The 21,135-nt window shown below is 38.7% G+C and overlaps 1 protein-coding gene across 1 annotated transcript; it reads right to left on the bottom strand.

The window, feature by feature from the left end:
- Window positions 1-3,716: 3,716 nt before the first annotated feature.
- LOC101826530 (olfactory receptor 51F2-like) lies at window positions 3,717-4,712 on the bottom strand. Its single transcript, XM_040731747.1, has one exon. It carries the CDS (start codon window positions 4,710-4,712, stop codon window positions 3,717-3,719), a length of 996 nt encoding a protein of 331 aa, XP_040587681.1.
- Between the last annotated feature and the right edge of the window lie 16,423 nt (window positions 4,713-21,135).

Genomic DNA, 21,135 nt, shown 5'->3' with positions numbered 1-21,135 from the left:
ATGAAGGGGGGCTGAAACAGAGGATCAAATGGGGTGGTGGAGGGTGAGGGGGTTGTGAGAGGGAATACATGTACACACATGATGGTGATCTAAATGAAATTGCCAAATAATTGGGGAGACAAAGTCCCATCTGGCCATAATTAAGTAATAAACAAAAACTTTATTTATTTTTTTGAGATTATAATTACATCATTTCACTCTTCTTTCTCTCTCCAAACTCTCACATATACTCCTCTTTGCTCTCTCTCAAATGCATGACTCCTTTTTATTAATTGTTACATATTTATACATATCTATATTCCTAAATGCATAAACCCAACTAGCTCAATATGTACTCTGTTACTTGCTATGTATATTTTCAGGGCTGATTTATTTGGCATTGCCTGACTGATTAGTGTGTCTTTCTCCAACGTATTATTATTATTATTATTATTATTATTATTATTATTATTATTTTGAGACAGGTGTAACAGCCCTGGATTCCTGGAACTTGCTCTGTAGACGAGGCTGGCCTAAAACGCAGAAATCCATCTGCCTCTGCCTCCTGAGTGCTGGGATTAAAGGCATGTGCCACTGCTGTTCAGTTTCTTTTCCAATTTTAAGACTGAATAGTGTCATCTTTCACTTCCAGATCAAGTCACTCCTACCCTGTCTCTTACTGCTCTCCAAGAATCACACTTTATGCAATGAAGTAGGCAAAATCTAGCATTTAAACCTACATTTTCTCATCTTTCCTTCTTGGATTTTTCTACAGTTATTTTGGACTTTTATCTTGACTTTGTTATAGGTCAGGACTGTATGAGGAGTATGATCCATGAGGTTCAGAGAGCATAAAGGGACAGGAACAAACAGAAATTGGTAGCTTATTCAAAATAGAAATCACCCACGTCAATGACTCCCTAATGTTTTTTTCTTGCTTTTAACTCACATTTATTAAGGATTATACAAGATTATACAAGGGAAGTCTTTTATGTTGGGGAGGGAGGCAGGGCGGGAGGGAGGAGAAAGAGAGAGAGGGAGGGAAGGAGGCAGGGAGAGAGAGAGAGAGAGAGAGAGAGAGAGAGAGAGAGAGAGAGAGAGAGAGAGAGAGAGAGAGAGAGAGAGAGAGAGAGAGAGAGAGAGCTCTGCAGGAATTAGGGGCAGGGTGGTGTTAAAGCAAATGATCAAAGCAGGGCACCTTGCATAGCATCCTTCAAAATGAGAACCTTCATAAATAAATACCTTGGGAACCATGATATACTTTTGGGTGCCATCCAAATTCTTATACATATTTAAGATCTTATTTATTTGTTCATCAGTTTAACTGAGCTTAGAAGATAGTGTGGAACTAGGTATGGCAGCACATATTTTTAACCCCAGCTACTACTGAGGTTGGGGTAGTGCAGTGTCACCATGGGGATTTTTGTGCAACTATTTTAAAACCAAATAAAAACAAAGCCATCAACAAGAAAGGAAATCTAAAGATACAAGGGGCCAGAGATGCTATTAATAGAAGTGTAAAAACAGAACAACAGTGAGTAAGATGCAGCTCTTGGTCTTGAGAAGTAAACTCAAACTCTGTTGTGGAAAGAATAATTATAATAGAAGCTAAAGAGGGTCACCAGGCGAAATAAGTACAAGGAGATGATGGTGCATCTGGGTGGGGTATAAGGCAGATCAAGGGGGGTCAAGGATCCTCTAGATAAGTCATTTTTCTCCTAAGCATGAGGGTGATGACAGTGAATACTACTACAATTGGAGCTATCAGCTTGTACAAAGGCTTGAAGTGACAGAGGATAATTAATAGAAATGTGAAAGATTCTTAAGAGGTAAAATGGAGATAGGACACTCAGTGAGAAATAGTTTCCTTATCCTTAAAAGTATTTTCTTGTAAACGAGAAATAAGTAAAACAAAGCAAAACACCTCTCTTCCCCAGTTGGGTGTTGAAAGTGCTAGGAATGAAAAAAAAAAGGTAGGTAAGGATGTGGGTAAATGCTGTCAGGAACTGAGGGAGAATTATTTTTGCTATGATTTTTATCCTTATAATGTTTGGGGTCCTGCAGTAAGGTCCACTGCATGAAAAGAGGATGCAAATCAGAAGTTGATCTCTGAGAGAAGAACATCACAGGGAGAAACACAGTAAGCATGAATTCGATACTGGAGTGTACCTGATGATACAAGAAACTATCTGGAGGCTAATGCAGGTTTACTAGGATGGATCCAAGGGCAGTAGGTAATGGAACTGGAATAGTGGTAGAGACTCAGAACATGTAGAGGCCCTTACACACTACTACAATCCCTGGGTTTCCCCCATGGGTCACACAAGAGCCCATGAGAGTGTGCTAAACAGGGAGTGATAAGGTCTGCCATTCGTACTAGAATAAGCACTCTTAACTGTAAAATTCATGAAGGAAGATTCCCCAGAAAGCTGTTCACAAATATCTTCAGGTTCAAGGTGATGGTTGCCATCCTCATGACAGCAGTGGAAGCAACGTAGGTGGTTGGAATCTGAATTTGGGGATAAACAGGCGTGGGACAGGAGTAAGAGCAAGGCAAAGAGTTCATTGCAAGTGTTTCATCTTAGCGATTTGGAAAACAGAGTTCCTGGCTATGGAAGCCTATAGATAAGCATACATTTTTACCGATGGAACTGTTAAGATTATCTAGATTGTGAGGTATCTGGAGATAAACATTGACACATACTGGATGAGTGTGGACTATGAATGTTAACTTGTGGTTGTTCAGCATAGGGCATCTAATGTCAAAATATGGTATGAAGTGGCTAGAAAAAGAAGCAAAACAGGAAGAATAGGCCTGAGAGTACTGGGATATTTCAACACATGGAAATCAAGGGCAGTAATAATTAAGAGAAAGGATGGTATTCCTTCCAGAAGTCTTGGTTGTAAAAATCCCAGTCCTGGGTATAGGCTACCTCCCCTCTAGTTATTGGTAAGGGATCTCTCAGAAAATTCAAAATAATGCAGGCCATTTTCATTGCTCTTAGTTGCCCACCAGAACCTGATGGTAAGATACTATTTCTGAAGGCACCACATGCTTTAGTAGTAGGACTAGAAGAAATAAAGTTGGTACTGTTCTGGAAGCTTCTTCCCTAATGACTGGTGCCCATAGTGCTAGACGGTGCTATCCTGACTGCTATGGAACAAAAGTCATTGATAGTTTTACTCAGCTATGAGCATCACAAGTTCTAAAAATGATAGAACTGGCAAGATACATTCATGGGTGAAATCATGGTAAGAGGTTTTTTTGGGTAACCAATGGCTTTATGATGTGGTTTAAAGCCAGCTCCACAGGATTTATTTATGTCTGAGGTGAATTTGGCCAAGAACTCATGGTTGGAGAAATCATAGACCCTAGGATCAACTTGCTACTATTTGTTCAATGAACATAGTATCAAACTATTTTCTGAATATAAATCTCCATACACACAGAAGCATTCAACCTTTACTTTCTTTGAACAGTGGATGGCAGATAGTTAGAAAATGCCACCTACAATTCTACAAAGGGATGATTTAATATGAAAATTTAACTGCTACAATGAGGTAAGAATAAAAGAACTGTTGACAAGGATAGAAACACTATCTTAGAACAAAAATTGGCAAGGAAAAACTCGATGCATAAGCCTCTCTACTGATCCTGCTTCCTATTTACAGACCAGTGTCTCCTCATTTGTGAAATAAGGAGTTAAAGTAATTAGTATTCTATATGTATTCTAGCATTAACTGACAACATGGCCTGAAGCAAGCCATCTAGCTCTAGACTTTTGTGACTTTATTTCTTTAGAGTGGAAAACTTTTATCATAGCTTTACGTATCTGCTTGGTCTTCACACTGTAGATGATGGGGTTCATGACAGGAGGGATCAGCAGGTATGTATTAGCAATCATAGTATGGACATAGGGTGGAGCTCGTTTCCCAAATCTGTGGACAAAGGACAAACTGATCAATGGAATATAGAATATAGCTACAGCTCCGATATGGGAGATGCATGTGCTGAAGGCTTTCTTCCTCTCTTCCGGGGAAGCAATGCTGAGGACAGTTCGAATGATCAGGACATAGGAAAGGAGGATGATAATGGAGTCTACACCAACAGTAGAAATCATGGCAGTCAGTCCAACTGCATTGTTGATCCTGGTGTCTGTGCATGAGAGCTTCATGACATCGGGGTGGAAGCAGTAGGAGTGGTGGAGCACATGGCTGATGCAGAAGGTAAGTCTCTTAAGAAGTGCAACCATTGGTGTCAACATTACAGTTCCTCTGATGACAATTGCAACCCCAATTTGAGCTATTCTGGAATCAGTTAAAATAGTGGCATACCTAAGGGGATTGGAGATGGCCACATAACGATCAAAAGCCATGGCCAACAGCACTGAGGATTCCATGACAGTGAAGAGTTTAATGAAGAACATTTGCGACAAGCAGGCATTGAAGCTGATCTCCCTGGCATTGAACCAGAATATCCCCAACATGGTGGCCAGAGTGGATATGGACAGCCCGAGGTCAGTGGTGGACAGCATGGAGAGGAAATAATACATGGGCTCGTGGAGGCTGGGTTGAGTGACAATGGCGAAGAGAATCAGGCTGTTCCCTGAGAGGGCAGTTGCATAGAGAAAGCAGAAGGGGATGGAGATCCAGGTGTGGAAGGCTTCCAGCCCCGGCATGCCAGTGAGCAGGAAAATGACGGAAGAAGTTGTGGTGTTCTGGAAAGTTGACATCCTAGATTAAAAGTATGGAAAAGGTCTTTGTATCCTACTTATAAATAATTTTATCCAATGTTTATTTTTACCAAGGGTGAGCATCTATACAATATATGAAAATAGGAATGATGCTTTTAACTTGATAAAACTTTGTATGATTTCAACTACTGTCACAATTTGCTTTTTGAAAAAAAGTCTCAGTTCACAACTTTTCTTCTCTGAGGTTCTTTGCTACTAGCTGCATTTGGACTATGTGATCTATCTTTTCACTCTTCCAGCAGTAGATGTCATAGGACACTAGTGCCAACTTGGTGTAAGGTGTTGCCAGAATCAACGCTATCTGTTTTAAGTTTTTTGAATGACTAGTTCTCCATGATAAATTCTGTGCATTTTGTGGAAACATACTGGCTAAGAGATATAATGCAATGTTTCTGCCTTGTTTTGCAGAGGAGGATGAATCTTTATGGAGAATATCACATTTTCTTCTTCCTGTGAGTAGAAAATTTAAACCAGGTAGATGGGTAGGCATGAATTGGAAATGGGGGTTTTGGGGAAAACATAAGGCTATGGTTGAAGTTGGATCAATGGGAAGTAGCCAGTTTGGGGTAAGTTCTTTGGTGGGAAAGAAAGTCACTAAGTGACAGACAGCAAGCATAGGATGCAAAAGACCACAGAGGTCACCTAAGTGCTTCCAGAACACATATACAACCTCAAATAAGTTCCCATTTTAAGGAACTTACTGAAAGAAAATTAGGAAAATAATTGAAATTACTGGAATATTAGGGGGAATGGCAAAATTTATTTGAATTGAGTATATCTTAGGACTTTGATGGTTTCAGTCCTAAGTGTCCTCAGGGGAATGATGAAATTAATGTCAGAGATGTATGGTCATCACCATAAAAAGAATTAAGCATTGACATTGATGTACTATATGCTGCCAAACATCTTCAAGAGGATATTTTAACTATTGTAACCACGCAAATGATAATAAATTGAAGTGGCAGATATACTGATTAACTTGATTTGCTCATTCTTGAATGTATATATTTAGGAAAACACCACATTGCATTTCATAAATATCCACAATCATAGTTTGTCATTTAAAATAGAATCATTCAAAAATCCAAACAAGCACTTTAACTATCAAAGACAGCTAAGAAAGGCAGAAGAGGATTATCAGAATGTGGTCATGCAGTAGGTTTGCAGAACAGGAGGAAGGCACATAGAAAAAGCAGTGGAAATTTTCTGTGTATTGTCTACACTGAGATGAAGAATGCTAAAATTTTCAGAATTTCATAGGATATTTCTCAAGTATAAGTCTTTTGCAAAGCTCTGGTTAGAAGCTAAAGAATAATACAAAATATTCCCTTTAAGCTCATAGCCAAGTGAGGGAGAACTATCCTTGAGGCTTTTCATTAACTCTAATATCTAGTTGCACAACACTGAACAATAATAATGGCTCTGGAATGAAGAGGGTCACCATGTATATCTGCTAATTCTGGCAACCATGCGTTTCATTTTACATGTAATGACTGATTTGTTATTTCTGTTACTGAGTTCCAGAAAGTTTAAAATGATGGCTTTAAAACAACATTAAACTACTATTTGAATAGTTTCCTGATTTCTTAATAACATGTTTCTCAATAATCTATTTATTCATGGCCAGTTTTCATTCTTCTTGATAACTTATTCCTTCTTCTTTTTTATTAAAGATGACAAGACAAAACAAACTGTACAGAACAGTTCGGCCTGATTAATATGTGCTCTGGGAGCAGAAAACTCAAATTGCATGCTTTTGGCTGGGCCGTTTGTCACTCTCAAACCAGAGTTTCTTATATTTTCTCTTCATCCATGCTAAACCCAGAGAGGACCACAGAGTACTTTTTACAGCCAGGAATTCTTTATAAGCAGTTGACTATCTATCACAAATCTTTAGGTCAGCTCAACAGTAGACAGAATAGAGGGTACACACAGACTCTTGTTAGCTACTAAGATATGAGTGAAGTGAGTCTGAGATGAGTTTGTGTCTGAGGAAGTCAAAGAGGTTGTAATAGACTATATATCCCCTTCTAAAGTCTCAAAACATCTTCTTCAATAAGAGTTCAGTGACCCTTATCAACAATAAAAATTTACTGAGTTTGAATAAGAATGGCACACCAGATACTGTATAGTTATAGTGAGAACAACAGGGTCATAGACTAGGAAATGCACTACTAATCATAGAGTACACTAAGGTAGGGCATGTCTAAGAGATAAAACTGAGAAAGCACAGGCAGCAGTCTCCCAGTGTCTGTGTTCTGTGTCTGCAAATGGGTCTGTGTTAAATGTTTAGGAATTAATTCTAGAGACTATCAACACAGTAGATGAATTGTAACTAAACTTTTGATGAGTAGATGTGAGTTCACAAGAGTGTAAACTTGGTAAGTGCGCTCTTGACATAGATAACATGAGAAGTGATAAGAACAATAGAAAACTATAAAAACTATAAGAAAATCACACGAAAGGATTCTTAGCATGGTCCGGGTGCTGAGAGAGAAATGAGTGGATGAGAGCATAAGAATCTTGAGTTTCTTGGAAAGGATGATGTGTTAGATTAAAGCATCAAGAGCCAGGCATTTCCAAATATTTTATGAATAAGTAAACAAGCTGTTCTCTATCTCTTCTAATTTAACTCGAATAAGATTCCTTTCCTTCTTTAGCATTTTGCTGGACACCATTGATTCCTTTTCACAAGTTCCACTCCAACTCAATAATGAAAGCTTTACATACTTTAATGCAAATGTTTCCTAAATTTTCATCTCAGCTAGCACCCATTACTATGTGTCATTATTAACCACAGTGCTTAGAGGCTGAGGAACAATCTGGTTTCCTGTAGTTTTCCTTCACCCTCAGTGACTAATGAGTTTCTAAATTCCAGATATGTTTTCTCTCCCTTATCTCAAAATTTGATGATCTCTTCCTTGAAACTTTCTCTTTCAGTTGCTTCAATTGCTTCCATGGTTACTCTAATAGAGTATACCTCTCCACCATTTATCAGAAAATACTGTTCTCGGCCTTATGAATTGTGGTGCTGTAGAGAGTTTGGCTTTCCCTATCCCTTCTTGCAGTCCATATCCTCTTCTAGAAATGACCTAGTTATGACCATGGCTTTAAATAACACACACCCATCTGACTCATACATGAACTGTCTAAGGATAACATCTAATACTACATTTCAAAAGTTAGCAGAATAGTGGCAGGCTTAAACATGAAGGCAACAGTGAAATGTGGAACAGAGTGAGGTGATAGAGAAATTCAAGTCACAGTTTGGAAACAAATAAAAGCTCTTTGCATCAAGTGGTAACAAAAAGTGAATGAAATACCTGTTTCTGAAAAATATCATCTCATTCATGAGACACAACAACAGATCTCATTTCCTCCCCTATCCCTGACCTGGTACTGCTCACCTTCTTTCTTTTATCTGAAAATGATATTAAGGTCTAGTAATCCTCTAATTAAAATTTACCACCCCATTTCATCCTTTTCTCTTATCTCTGTCTTGCTCCACTTATTGTTTTTTCATTATTGACTCCAGTTTGCCTATGTCTGGGATGTTAGTTGGTACTTCAGGTTATATCTTATCACTTATTTTTGTTACATCAGAAGTCACCAGATAATATTAAAGAATAACAGAACACTAAATTTTCCTGGCATTATTCTGCAATTTTATTTTTTCTCTCACTGAGACCAGATTGTATTATGTAGCTCATAGCTAGCCTGTAGTTATTGCCTTGGCTTCCTAAGAGACTAGATTACAAGCATTCTTCATCATTTCTGTCCTCTGCAAACTACCCTGCAGTGTGACATCACTCTCAGGTCTGTCAGACTCACCTTCTCCAGGCCATACACAACTTTATTCTTTTTTTGTATGAATTTTCCTATTTAGACAGTGTTCTTTTTCACTGCAATATTGAGAGCTGCTGCCTGTCTGCCTTTAGCTGTTGACTTAGTTCTTGTGGCATCATCAGTATTCTCCAAGCTGCTGCCAATCTTTAGTGTGTGGCAGACCAGGCCTGGATCTGTGCTCAGAAACACTAATTTGGAAGACTTGTACAGCAAGGTAATTATTCATACTGATATATCACATGTATCAGATCAGGAAGCCTTCTTGTGTGGTAGCCTGAACTTCATAATATATCAACACATACAGGTATTAGTGGATTTGCTTTAAATTTACTTTTGTAATGGAATGAATAAAAAAAATATGAGAGAGGTCATGAAACATACTCAGGATCACATATAGCTGGTTGAGTACCACAGCCAGTATTCTGAATCAAGTTATCTTTAATTCCAATGTTCATGTTCTCAAAAATCTATTTCCCTGAAACTTATAAGCTATGTGAGCTTTCTTTAATCTATAGGGCTGGATCAGTAAACTGCCTAATGGAAACCCTGGCATGCACAAACTGTTCACAACAGGTCATTTCACTTTCATTTTAAATTAAATTTGATTTATTCATTTACATTTTTTGAGACGGGGTCTCATGTATCACAGGCTGGCTTTGAACTTAATATGTAGCCACTGGTCTGTCTGAGCTTCTGATCCTCTCACCTGTACCTCCCAAGTGCTGGCATTGCAGGTATGTATCAGTGTGATCAGCTGCAAGCTTTTATATTTTGCATGAGTCATTGAACTTAGAAATGAGTTTAATTGATCATGATAAATTCATCAGAACACTAATTAAAGCATTTGACTAAAGATAGGTTATCCAGGCCCCTAGCAGGCAGAACAAAGTGCTCATTCCTTCTCTGCAGGCTTCCTGGGAATCCATAATTCAAAATTTCCTGTCCTCTATTGCCCTCTACTCCACGATGTTATCTAATTCTGAACATCACAATGCAAATCTGCCCACCCTCCGCTAAGCTAGCACAGCTCACACAGTGGTAGGACCTTCCATGGAACAAAGTTTTACTTACAGAGCCCATTCAGTAGCAATGAGTCCCTCTCAGGCTAACTCAGCAGGTGCAGGGAGCTTGAGATTCCAGGGGACAGCTGAGCTCATGTTGAGTCTCATCCAGCTCCTTTGGAGATAAGCACAGAGTGGAGGGACCAGTTCCCTGTGGCAGAGCTAATTTACTGTGCCTCCGGGGTGCGGACGCTCCCAGAGGACTCACTTGCCTGATACAAGCTTTTTATATCTCTTCCAGAATGTGATCATGGCTACATGTTTTATGGGCTGATGCAAAGTTTTTTCCTTGTGATGGCTCATTGGAGGGTTTGTTTTAAACAGCTTTATTGAGATATAGTGCACATACTATAAAATTGATCCATTTATAATGCATAATCCAATAGTTTTGGAACAATCACAGAATTATGCAGTAACCATGAACACAATTCAATTTAGGGAACTTTCACCACCTCAAAAATGCCATAACCATTAACAGGCCATTTGAGGTGGATTAAGAAATGAAATATCATATACTTAAAAACACCTCCTGCTATGTTTATAAGTTAAACTTCACTCTATAACATCTTAACCCCTTAGAATCTGACCTTATTCACATCAGCAGTGTATTGTAGCTTACCGGGAATGTATTGGTACAGTAGCAACCTCTTAAGTGTGTCCATAACACAGAGAGGGAAGCTCTCTCAGCCTGGACTTTTTAGGGGAGTTCCTGGACCCTGCCCTGAGTGAAATGACAGACTCTAGATATCCCCTATGTAGAAGGAAGTGGCTATAGGGTAGGAGGCTGGAGGGGATAGTGGGGGTGGGTGCGGGAGGAGGGGAGGGAGAAGGATTGGGATTGACATGTGAAACAAACTATTTAAAATTAAAATAATAATAAAAAGAAAAAAGAATAAAACAAAACAAAACAAAAAACAAAAAAGTCCATACATCTATTGTGAAGTGTTTACTATATTCTTTTTTTTTAATTTTTAATTTTAAATTAGAACAAGGTTGCTTCACATGTCAATCCCAGGTCCCTATCCCTTTCCCTCCCCTCCTCCCACGCCCTCCCATCAACTCCCCTAATACCACCTCATTTTCCCAGGGAGGGTGAGGCCCTCCATGGGGGTGTCCATAGTCTGTCATTTCATACAGGGCAGGGCCTAGACCCTCCCTCAAGAGTTCAGGGTGAGAGTGCATCTCTCATTGTTGGATGGGCACCCAAAGTCCATTTGTATGCCAGGGGTAAATATTGATCTACTACCCAAGGCCCTAGATTGCCTAGGCCTCCTCACCAACAACCACATTCAGGGGTTCTTGATCAGTCTCATGTTGGATTCCCAGCCATCAGTCTGAGATTCAAGAGCTAACCCTTGTCAGGTCAGCTGTTTCTGGGCGTTAAACCAGCCTAGTCTTAACCCCTTTACTCATCAGTCCTCCCTCTTTGACACTGGGTTCCTTGAGTTCAGCTCAGTATTTAGCTGAGGGAGTCTGTCTCTGCTTCCATCAGCCATTGGATGAAGGTTCTGCTCCCCAGATTCTCTGGCTGTGGGATTGTGGGCGGGCACTCCCCAGATCTATGTCTAAAATTCATATATGAGTACATACCATGTTTGTCCTTTTGTGACTGGGTTTCCTCACTCAGAATGGTTTCTTCTAGTGCCATCAATTTGCCTGCAAATTCAGGATTCCATTGTTTTTTGTTTTTCTGCTGAATAATACTCCATTGTGTAAATGTACCACATTTTCTCTATCCACTCTTCAGTTGAGGAGCATCTAGGTTGCTTCCAAGTTCTGGCTAATACAAATAATGCTGCTATGAACATAGTGGAACAGATGTCCTTGTTGTGTGAATGTGCATCTTTTGGATATATGCCTATGAGTGGAATTGCTGGGTTTTATGGTAGGCTTATTCCCATTTTTCTGAGGAATCTCCATACTGATTTCCATAGGGGCTGTACTAGTTGGCACTCCTACCAGCAGTGGAGGAGTGTTCCCCTTTCTCCACAACCTCTCCAGCATAAACTGTCCTTGGTGTTTTTGATTTTAGTCTTTCTGACAGGAGTAAGATGGTATCTCAGAGTTGTTTTGATTTGCATTTCCCAGATGACTAGGGATGTTGAGCACTTTCTCAAGTGCCTCTCAACCATTTTAGACTCCTCTCTTGAGAATTCTCTATGTAGTTCTGTAGCCCACTTTTTAATTGGGTCCTTTGGTGTTTTGGAGCCTTGCTTCTTGAGTTCTTTGTAAATTTTGGAGATCAGCCCTCTGTCAGATGTGGGGTTAGTGAATATCTTTTCTCATTCTGTGGGCTGCCTTTTTGTCTTGTTGACTGTGTCTTTTGCCTTACAGAAGCTTCTCAGTTTCAGGAGGTCCCATTTATTAATTGTCGTCCTCACTGCCTGTGCTACTGGTATTATGTTCAGGAAGCTGTCTCCTGTACCAATTCATTCAAGGGTACCTCCCACTTTCTCTTCTAAAAAGTTTAGTGTGGCTGGGTTTATGCTGAGGTCTTTGATTCTTTTGGACTTAAGTTTTCTGCATGGAGATAGACGTGGATCTGTCTGCAGTCTTCTACATAACAGCATCCAGTTATGCCAGCACTATTTGTTGAAGATGCTTTCTTTTTCCCATTGTATATTTTTAGCTTCTTTGTTGAAGATCAGATCTTCATACATGTATGGGTTAATATCAGGGTGTTCAATTCAATTCCATTGGTCTAGCTGCCTTTTTTGTGCCAATACCAAGCTGTTTTCAGGACTGCAGCTCTATAATAGAATTTGAAGTCAGGGATGGTGATGCCTCTAGATGTTACTTTGTTGAACAAGTTTGTTTTGGCTATCCTGGGTCTTTTGTTTTTCCATACAAAATTGATTATTGTTCTTTCAAGGTCTGTGAAGAATTGTTTTGCTATTTTAATGAGGATTACATTGAATCTGTAGATTGCTTTTGGCAGGAGTACCATTTTTACTGCATTGATCCTACCTATCCAAGAGCATGAGAGATCTTTCCATTTCCTGGTGTCTTCTTTAATTTCTCAAAATTCTTTCGATACAGGTATTTCACTTGTTTGGTTAGGGTTACCGTAAGGTATTTTATGTTGTTTGTGGCAATTGTAAAGGGTAATGTTTTGCTGATTTCTTTCTTTCTCAACCCTTTTATCATCTGTTTTATACTAGGGCTACTGATTTTCTTTCTTTTTTTCTTTCCTTTTTTTTTTTTTTGGTTTTTCGAGGCAGGGTTTCTCTGTATTGTTTTGGAGGCTATCCTGGAACTCGCTTTGTAGACCAAGCTGGCCTCCAACTCACAGAGATCCACCTGCCTCTCCTGAGTGCTGGGATTAAATGTATGTGCTACCAATGCCCGGCCTGATTTTCTTGAGTTGATCTTTCATCTTGCCACTTTGCTGAAAGTATTTATCAGCTATTGGAGTTCCCTGGTAGAGTTTTTTGGATCACTTACATAAACTATCATATCATCTGCAAATAGTGAAAATTTGACCTCTTCCTTTCCAATTTGTATCCCCTTGATCTTCTTTTGTTGTTGTATTGCTCTAGCTAGAATTTCAAGTATAATATTGAAAAGGTGTGGAGAGAGTGGACAGCCTTGTCTTGTTCCTGATTTTAGCAGAATTGTGTTGAGTTTCTGTCCACTTAGTTTGATGTTGGCTGTTGGTTTGCTGTATATAGCTTTCATTATGTTTAGGTATGTTCCTGTTATCCCAGATCTCTCCAAGACCTTTATCATGAAGGGGTATTGGATTTTGTCACAGGTTTTTTTCTGCATCTAGTGAGATGATCATATGATTTTTGTTTTTCAGCTTGTTTATATGGTGGATTACATTGATGGATTTTCGTATGTTGAATCATCCCTTCATCCCTGGGATGAAACCTACTTGATCATGGTGAATGATTGTTTTGATGTGTTCTTGGACCCAATTTGCCAGTATTTTATTGAGTATTTTTGCATCAATGTTCATGAGGGATATTGGTCTGAAGTTCTCTTTCTTAGTTGAAGCCTTGTAGACAGGGTTTGGCAAAGACCCTTCTGCTTCTATTGCGTGGAATACTTTGAGAACAATTGGTATAAGCTGTTCTTTGAATTTCTGGAAGAATTATGCTCTGAGGCAATCTGGACCTGGGCTTTTTAACCTACATGTGAGTGTTAGAAGTTAATAAAAAGAATACAACATAGGTCTCACTGCTTGGACTTTTAGTTTAGAAGAGAAACAGACTAACTGACACTGACATTGACATTTATGAGGCATGTGCTTCATAAATACAGTGATAAAATGTCTCAGTCAACAATTTCACTACACAGAAAATAAATACTGTTTTCTCTATCTTTTTCTACTTTTACCTACTTCTTATTTGATATCCATACATCAAGGTGGGGAATAACTAGATTAATTTTGGGGCGTCTGTACTGTGTTCAAGTTATGAGAGTTTTATGTTGAGGAATCAGGGCAGTTAGGTGATGTCTTTAGCCAGTGATGCCATCTAAGGTGGTCTGACTACTACCCTACTCAGCCTTTGGTTATTATTAACCTCAGATTGGTTTTATACATGGCTTCTTCAGTTGCTCCAGCATTCCCACTCTCTTGGGACCACTTTTGGGGTTATAGATCTTTGAGTTATTCTTGATTATGTCTTGTATATCCTGTATCCATTACATTGACAGGTCTTATCTACATTTGAAAATGTCTGTATTATTTCTTTTAAAAAATTTTTTTTTGGTTTTTACAAGACAGGGGTTCTCTGTATTGTTTTGGAGGCTATTGGTCCAGCCCGGCCTCGAACTCACAGAGATCCGCCTGCCTCTGCCTCCCGAGTGCTGGGATTAAAGATGTGTGCCACCACCACCCAGCATGATTTCTTTCTTACTATTTCGCTGGGTTGTATATGTCAAAGATTCTGTGACTGATGTTTGTGGATGGAGTAAGATCCCATGAAGGTGCCCGTATCTTAATGCCTAGAATCTGAATTGATATTTTACATGTTGAAGGGAGTTTGAGCTTTGCAGATGTGATGAAAGTTAAAAGCTTTGAGGTGAATTCTGAATGACTCCGAGTCAATACACCATAGAGGTGTGTGCGTGCCTGTGTTTGTAGCTAGACTAGTCACAACAGCTAGGAAATGGACCATCAAGAGAAGTCCACCAAGAAATGAATAGATAAAGAAAATGTGGTACATATACATATTTTATGAGATTGTTTAAAAAAAATGAAATCATATTTGTAAGAAGTTGGATGCAACTGGAAATTATTGCTTCAAGTAAATTACCCAGTCCAGAAAAATAAAGCTGTAGGGTGAGGTTGTTTGGGTTGACCCAATCTATTTGCATAATCCTTAAAAATATAGAACTAAATAGGTGGCTGTGTGCAAAGGGCTTATCACCCTCTTTGTTGCTTCTAGAAATCACACAAGGAGTCCATAAGTCAAGATCTGAGGACAGACTTGAGGAGTACACAAAGTGTCTTACACTTGTTTTAAAATTTCCTTACAAAGGTTCCCCCAACCCCACCTCTCTCTCTGAGACAGGGCCTTACAATGTGGCTCTAACTGGACTGGAACTTAACTATGTAGACCATACTAACTTCAAACTCATAGAGATTCACCGTTCTTTGTTTCCTGGGTGTTGAGATCAAAGACGTGTGCCATCATGCCTGGCTAAGCAACAGGTTTCTTTATGGCATTTTCATATAGACTCAGTCTTTATTGATTGATCCCTCCCCTCTCCTCTCCCTTGTCTCTCTGTTCCCATACCTCCTTAGATGTTTCCACTGCAGTCTTTTCACTTTTACTTTGCCACCACTTTCCCTAAAAGACAACTTTTCCCACCTGTTTTCATGGGTTTCTTTGTAGTTTCCTGTATTCTGTATATACTTGCTCCCATTTAAACAAAAATGTATAAAGTTAGAAACTAATATCTACATGTGAAACAGACAATTTTTTGTTTTGTTTTTTCCTTTTTAAAATTTATATTATAAACAAGCTTGTTTTACACATCAATCCCAGTTCCCACTCCCTCCCTTCCTCCCCTGCCCCTCAAGACCCCATATCCGATCCCCTTTTTGCTCCCCAGGGAGGATGAAGCCTTCCATGGGGATCTTCAAAGTCTGTCATATCATTTGGATCAGGGCCTAGACCTGTGTCAGTTTTTATTTGTCTTTCTGAGTCAAGATAATCTCACTTACATTTCTTAATTTTATTTTTTCCTGAATAAAATCACCCCATCACACTCTGTCTGTCTGTTTGTCTATCTATCTAACTATCTATCATCTAGCACATTTTCATTATTATCCTCAGTTGATGGACAGCTAGGTCAATTTCATTTCTTTTTTTTTCATATACTTTTTATTTAACTTTTTACACATGTCACTTTCAGTTCCCTCTCCCTCCCCTCCTCCCCCACCCCCCAGTCCTCCCAACCCATCACCCCCACTCCATCCCCCCTCTGCTCCCCAGGGAGGGCAAGGGCTTCCATGAGGGATTTTCAGGGTCTGTCATATCATCCCAGGAAGGGCTCAGGTTCTTCCTCATGTGTCCAGACTGAGAGAGCATCCCTCCACATGGTATGGGTTCCCAGAGCCCTTCTGTATGCCAGGAATAAATACTGCTCCACTCTCCCAGGTCCCACAGATTGCCAAGGCCTCCTCTCTGTCACCCAGGTTCGGTGGGAGGATGTCTGGGTCAGTCCCATGCTGGCCCTTCAGTCATCAGTCTGGGGTCCATGTATTCCCCCCTTGTTTAGGTCAGCTACCTCTGTGGGTTTGCCAGCCCGATCTTGATTCCTTTGGTCATCACTCTTCTTTGCAACTGGGTTCCAGGAGTTCAATTCAGTTCACAGCTGTAGGTGTCTGCCTCTGCCTCCATCAGCCATTGGAGAGAGTTCTAGTATGGTATATGGACACCCCCATGGAGGGCCTCACCCTCCCTGGGGGAATGAGGGGATATTGGAGGGGTTGGGGGAGGGGGTGGGAGGAGGGGAGGGAAAGGGAGAGGGATCTGGAATTGATATGTGAAGCAACCTTGTTTCTAATTTAAATTTAAATTTAAAAATAATAAAAAAGGTAGTCATCATTCTCATTATCATGGGAGGACATTTAAGGTAGCCTTAATGCCAGTTGGTATCATTCTTGTAGATCTGTGAAGATCTCACTACTGCCAGATCTTTGCTATTATGAATGAAACAACAGTAAGCATGGGTGTGAAGTATCTTTGTGGTAAAATATAGAGTCCTTTGGGAATATACTCAAGAGTGGTTTAGCTGAGTCATATGGCAGTTTCAACATTAGTCTTTTAAGAATCCTCTATACTCAATTCTGTAGTGTTTCATCCTATAACTTTTGTAAAAGATGCTTGCTGACTTCTAGACTTTATTGCAGTGAGACCCACCCATATCAACCTATGCCTTACACACCAATGGTGGTAAATTTGGTGAAAAAATATAATATCAGTATGATTTATGCAGTTTCTAAGAGTCAAACCATTTAAATAACTTAGCTTAGTTCTCTCATGAAAGTATCATATACAGATACTGTGTGTGTTTGTGTGTGTGTGCATGTATGTGATACTGTGTGTGTGTGTGTTCATGTGTGAACTTATAGAGAGTTTCTTGGGACCTTTGAATGTGTTTTCCACAGATTCTTGAGTTCAGATTCTCTTCCCACCAGTCTTAGGAAGTAACTGGGAAAAATCATGGGTTTCTCTTCCATGGCTGAAATTGCTCTCCCAGAACAACAGACTTGCAATAATGGTAGCATGTGGTACACACATGTAACGACAGCGTGCATATTGGCAAAGGATACTTTCATATCTTGGTACACAGACCTCAAAATAGGACTTGTCTCATGCTCTTATTTTCATACTAGATTAACAAAACTCTCAATGGTAATTTTAGTAAGATTTCTGAAAAATGAATCATAAGGTTCATCAAGAATGACTTGAAATTATTAATAAATTAGCATCAGTTTTGTTAAACATGGAAAGCATGTCAGTCTCTAACATCTTTGGATTTCATATCATATTTCTTAAATTTGGTAACTCAGACTACAAAGTTTGAATTCAACATGAAAAAAGTGTTCTGTCTGAACCTGGATAAACCCCATTTACTTAGTGTCAACATTTTATTGCAGTAAGCAGTAACATATTCTTGCCTATCAAATCAGTAAATTTTTTTAAGCTTACAATGTCTAATTTTTTGTTGCTGTGCTACAGTGGGCTAAGCATTGTTTTACAGTGTTTGCATAAACTTTAAAAGAATGGGTTTCCAGCTTTTATTATTGTTTTAAATTTCTCATATAATCCATTTCTAAAAATTTATTGAAAGGAAAATATATAAACATACTGACTATATTTTATGCACAGGAACATTGAATAGAGTATTATTTACAGTAGTCAAAGTGTAAGTAAAAATTTTAATATATGGATTATATAAACTATTTATAGTCAGTCCTCTTTCACCTTTAAACTTCATGTACAACTAACAGATTATATAGATTTCTGTGACAGATCAGGAAATAAGGATCGTATTCCAAAGCTCCAAAGGCAAGTTGAACAATATAGATTTAATGTATCTAAACTATAGAAATAAAATAAGAGCAACAATGAAAGCTGGTTACTGCAAAAAAAGTTTCTCCATTTAGCTCATCACTTACAAAAACACAAACTCTATGTCACTTCCTGGCTCCATTGTCTGAGAGCAGCACAATCCATCTCTTATTCTGTATCTGGCCATGTTGGATATTAGAGGATTTCCAAGCTATTGTAGCCAGCAGTGACCATGCAATTCTAGTGTATACAGAAAACAACCAACACTTCCTTCCTCCTATGGGCCTCTAGTGTCTATTCTGAATATTTCCTTCTATCTCCTCTCTATTCTCACCAAGCTTTCAAGTGTTCAAGGAACACTGTTTATTTTTCATTACAGAATTTTCTTGGCCTCTAGTAGGCCCTCAATTCTATCCTTACTGATGTACAAAATAATCTGGACCCACCTCATATTTTATACTGGAAAGATATCGAGGCTATAAAAGTGAACAAAGCAGATAACACTACAGTGTTTCTAAGGAGATGTTGAGAAGTTACAGGACCAGAATTATGAGGACCTTAGAACGACAAAGAATTGAAAACAGTCATGTACAGACCAGATTTGCCTTTTTTTGAGATAGGGTTTCTCTGTGTAGCCCTAACTGTCCTGGAGCTAGCTCTTGTATTCCAGGCTGGCCTAGAACTTACAGATATCTACCTGCCTCTGCCTCCTGAGTGCTGGGATTATAGGCATGCAACAACACTAGATGATGGTGGCTTTATTTCTTCTTGAGAGTACATACTATTTCACCTCAAAAGTCAGGAGCACTGTATCTGGTGCATAATAGATGATGAATAATAATAACTTACTAAATTGGTGTATTGAGAGGTATAGACACAAAATAATAGCAATCAATAGCATAGTCTTTAGTAATTTTTTGAGTTAATTGAGTAGACTATGTGCAAAAACATTCTCATGGATGAATATTAGAAAATCTTATTTATTTTACAAAATAAAGGTATCTAACAGACATAATTATTTGCCTACATTAGAGTATAAAAATAGAGGTTCAAGTACCCTTTAGCTCACAGTCACATGATAGATGACAGAGCTAAGTTTTAGATAAAGGCTGTTTGGTCTCCAATATTCTTATTAAATTAATAAACAAAATGCTTACTAACTTAATACAGTATTATTAATACAAGTATTCATGTATGTTTCTTGACATATTTTTGATTCAAGAGTATCATATACCATGACCATATTAATTAATTTTCCTCTCCTGCTCTCTGTCTCCTTTCTACTGGTCTTCCTTCATTTCTTAAATATTTTCCCCTTTACTTTTCTACCTTTCTACTTTAGTGTTCTATGTATCCATGTATCTATCTATCTTTCTGTCATCTATCTACCAATCTATAACCATCATTTATATCTGCTTGTCACTTATCTATCTGTATAATTTGTATCTGTGCATGTCACTTTTGCCTCAGATTAGTTTGTTAACAAGATGAGGTTCCATCACTTTCCAGCATATGACATCATTTCATTCTTCTTTAGGGCAGAGTTAATCTTCCTTGTGCATACATATGTGCTATATTTCGGCTTCTTTTTTTCTGGTAATGGACACCCAGGTTTATTCCATAACTTGTCTTTTGTGCTGTGGTAATCATGAAAGAGCAGCTTTCTCTGCAGTATGTGTCCTTAGGTTCCTTTGAGTGTGCTAAGAAATGATGCATGCAGCTGGCTGGATCATGTCGAAGCTGTATTTTTAGTTTTTTTTTAACTTCCATACTGATTTCCATAGCTGATTGAACCTTACATCACCACCATCAGTGTATAAAATTTCATTTTCCTCTGCATCCTTGCCACACTTACTGTGTGGACAGTGAGGTGGAATCTCAGTGTACTTCTGATTTACTCTTTCCCATGGGTATGGATGTTGGAGAATTTGTTACATAGTGGCCATATTCAAAATACTCAAATCATGGGACAGGCTGTTTAAATAGAGGCTTATCTTGTCAAAATGAACAATGTCTGGGTACCTACTCATGTTATTTATTCAGCTACTGAATGCTTTCAGTCTTTGTGGTTTGCTCTGAAATAGGTCTTGTCCTTCTGCTAACTGTGTCCCATATCCAACAACTGTGCTCACAGGATTAGTGTCTTCAGCAGGGCAGTAAGATTTTTCACATTTATGTCCTGTAACAGTCTAGGCATCTCTTTTGACTTCAGTATCTTGGAAGCAACTATTTGAACTGTGCATTTTTCCCATGGAGTGTCATGCATTTCTTGGCATGTTTATAAAAATCTGGGAAAATGCCTTACCATCTGTTGAAGTGCAGTCTAGCGAAGGAGTGCTTCTGTTAGTCAAGATGATGCCCAAAAGGGGAGAATATTTTCTTAGGTTTGAGATGAAATAGATAAATAAAGAACATGTTTTTCCAGTCTTCCCCAGGGATCTAGACAAAAGAGGACTTTAAGCAGGTCATTTAAGAATCTGGTTTATAGCTGCTTTAATAGAGATAACCTTTTGAATAGTGGGTATATTTGCAAAGTAGTATCATTTGTTTATGAAGTCAGTGGATTCCCAAGCTGATGGTAAACATCATAGGCTTTATTACTAAAACACAAATACTAAAAGTCACTTTTAAACAAGAGGTATCTGTTGTCATATAGGACATTGTCCATAATAGTAAATATGCTAATACACAGTTTAGGCCAAGCTATATCAAATCATTATTATAAACTGACAAGTGATGCACAAGAGATTCACAGAATTTTGTTGTCTTCTTTTAGTTATTTCCATTTAAATTGTTAGCTTCTGCGACTCTGTGCACATTGTCTCAAGGGATACAGAATATACAGGGAAATACTTGAAGTCAGAATCAAGTAAGTGTGCTTGCCTTCAGTGACCATAGTTATTCCTCAACTTGTCTTCCATATGGGTTCTGTGTCTTATGATGTCTGTGAAACAGGCGAAT

Source organism: Mesocricetus auratus, unplaced genomic scaffold, assembly GCF_017639785.1.
Source record: "Mesocricetus auratus isolate SY011 unplaced genomic scaffold, BCM_Maur_2.0 Super-Scaffold_4256, whole genome shotgun sequence".
Classification (NCBI taxonomy): Eukaryota; Metazoa; Chordata; class Mammalia; order Rodentia; family Cricetidae; genus Mesocricetus; species Mesocricetus auratus.
Note: the sequence above shows the minus strand (reverse complement) of the source record. Positions and strands in the feature narration are given on the sequence as shown.

Coding starts and splice junctions, on each gene's coding strand:
- LOC101826530 (XM_040731747.1), bottom strand. CDS start 4,712: ATGTCAACTTTCCAGAACACCACAACTTCTTCCGTCATTTTCCTGCTC.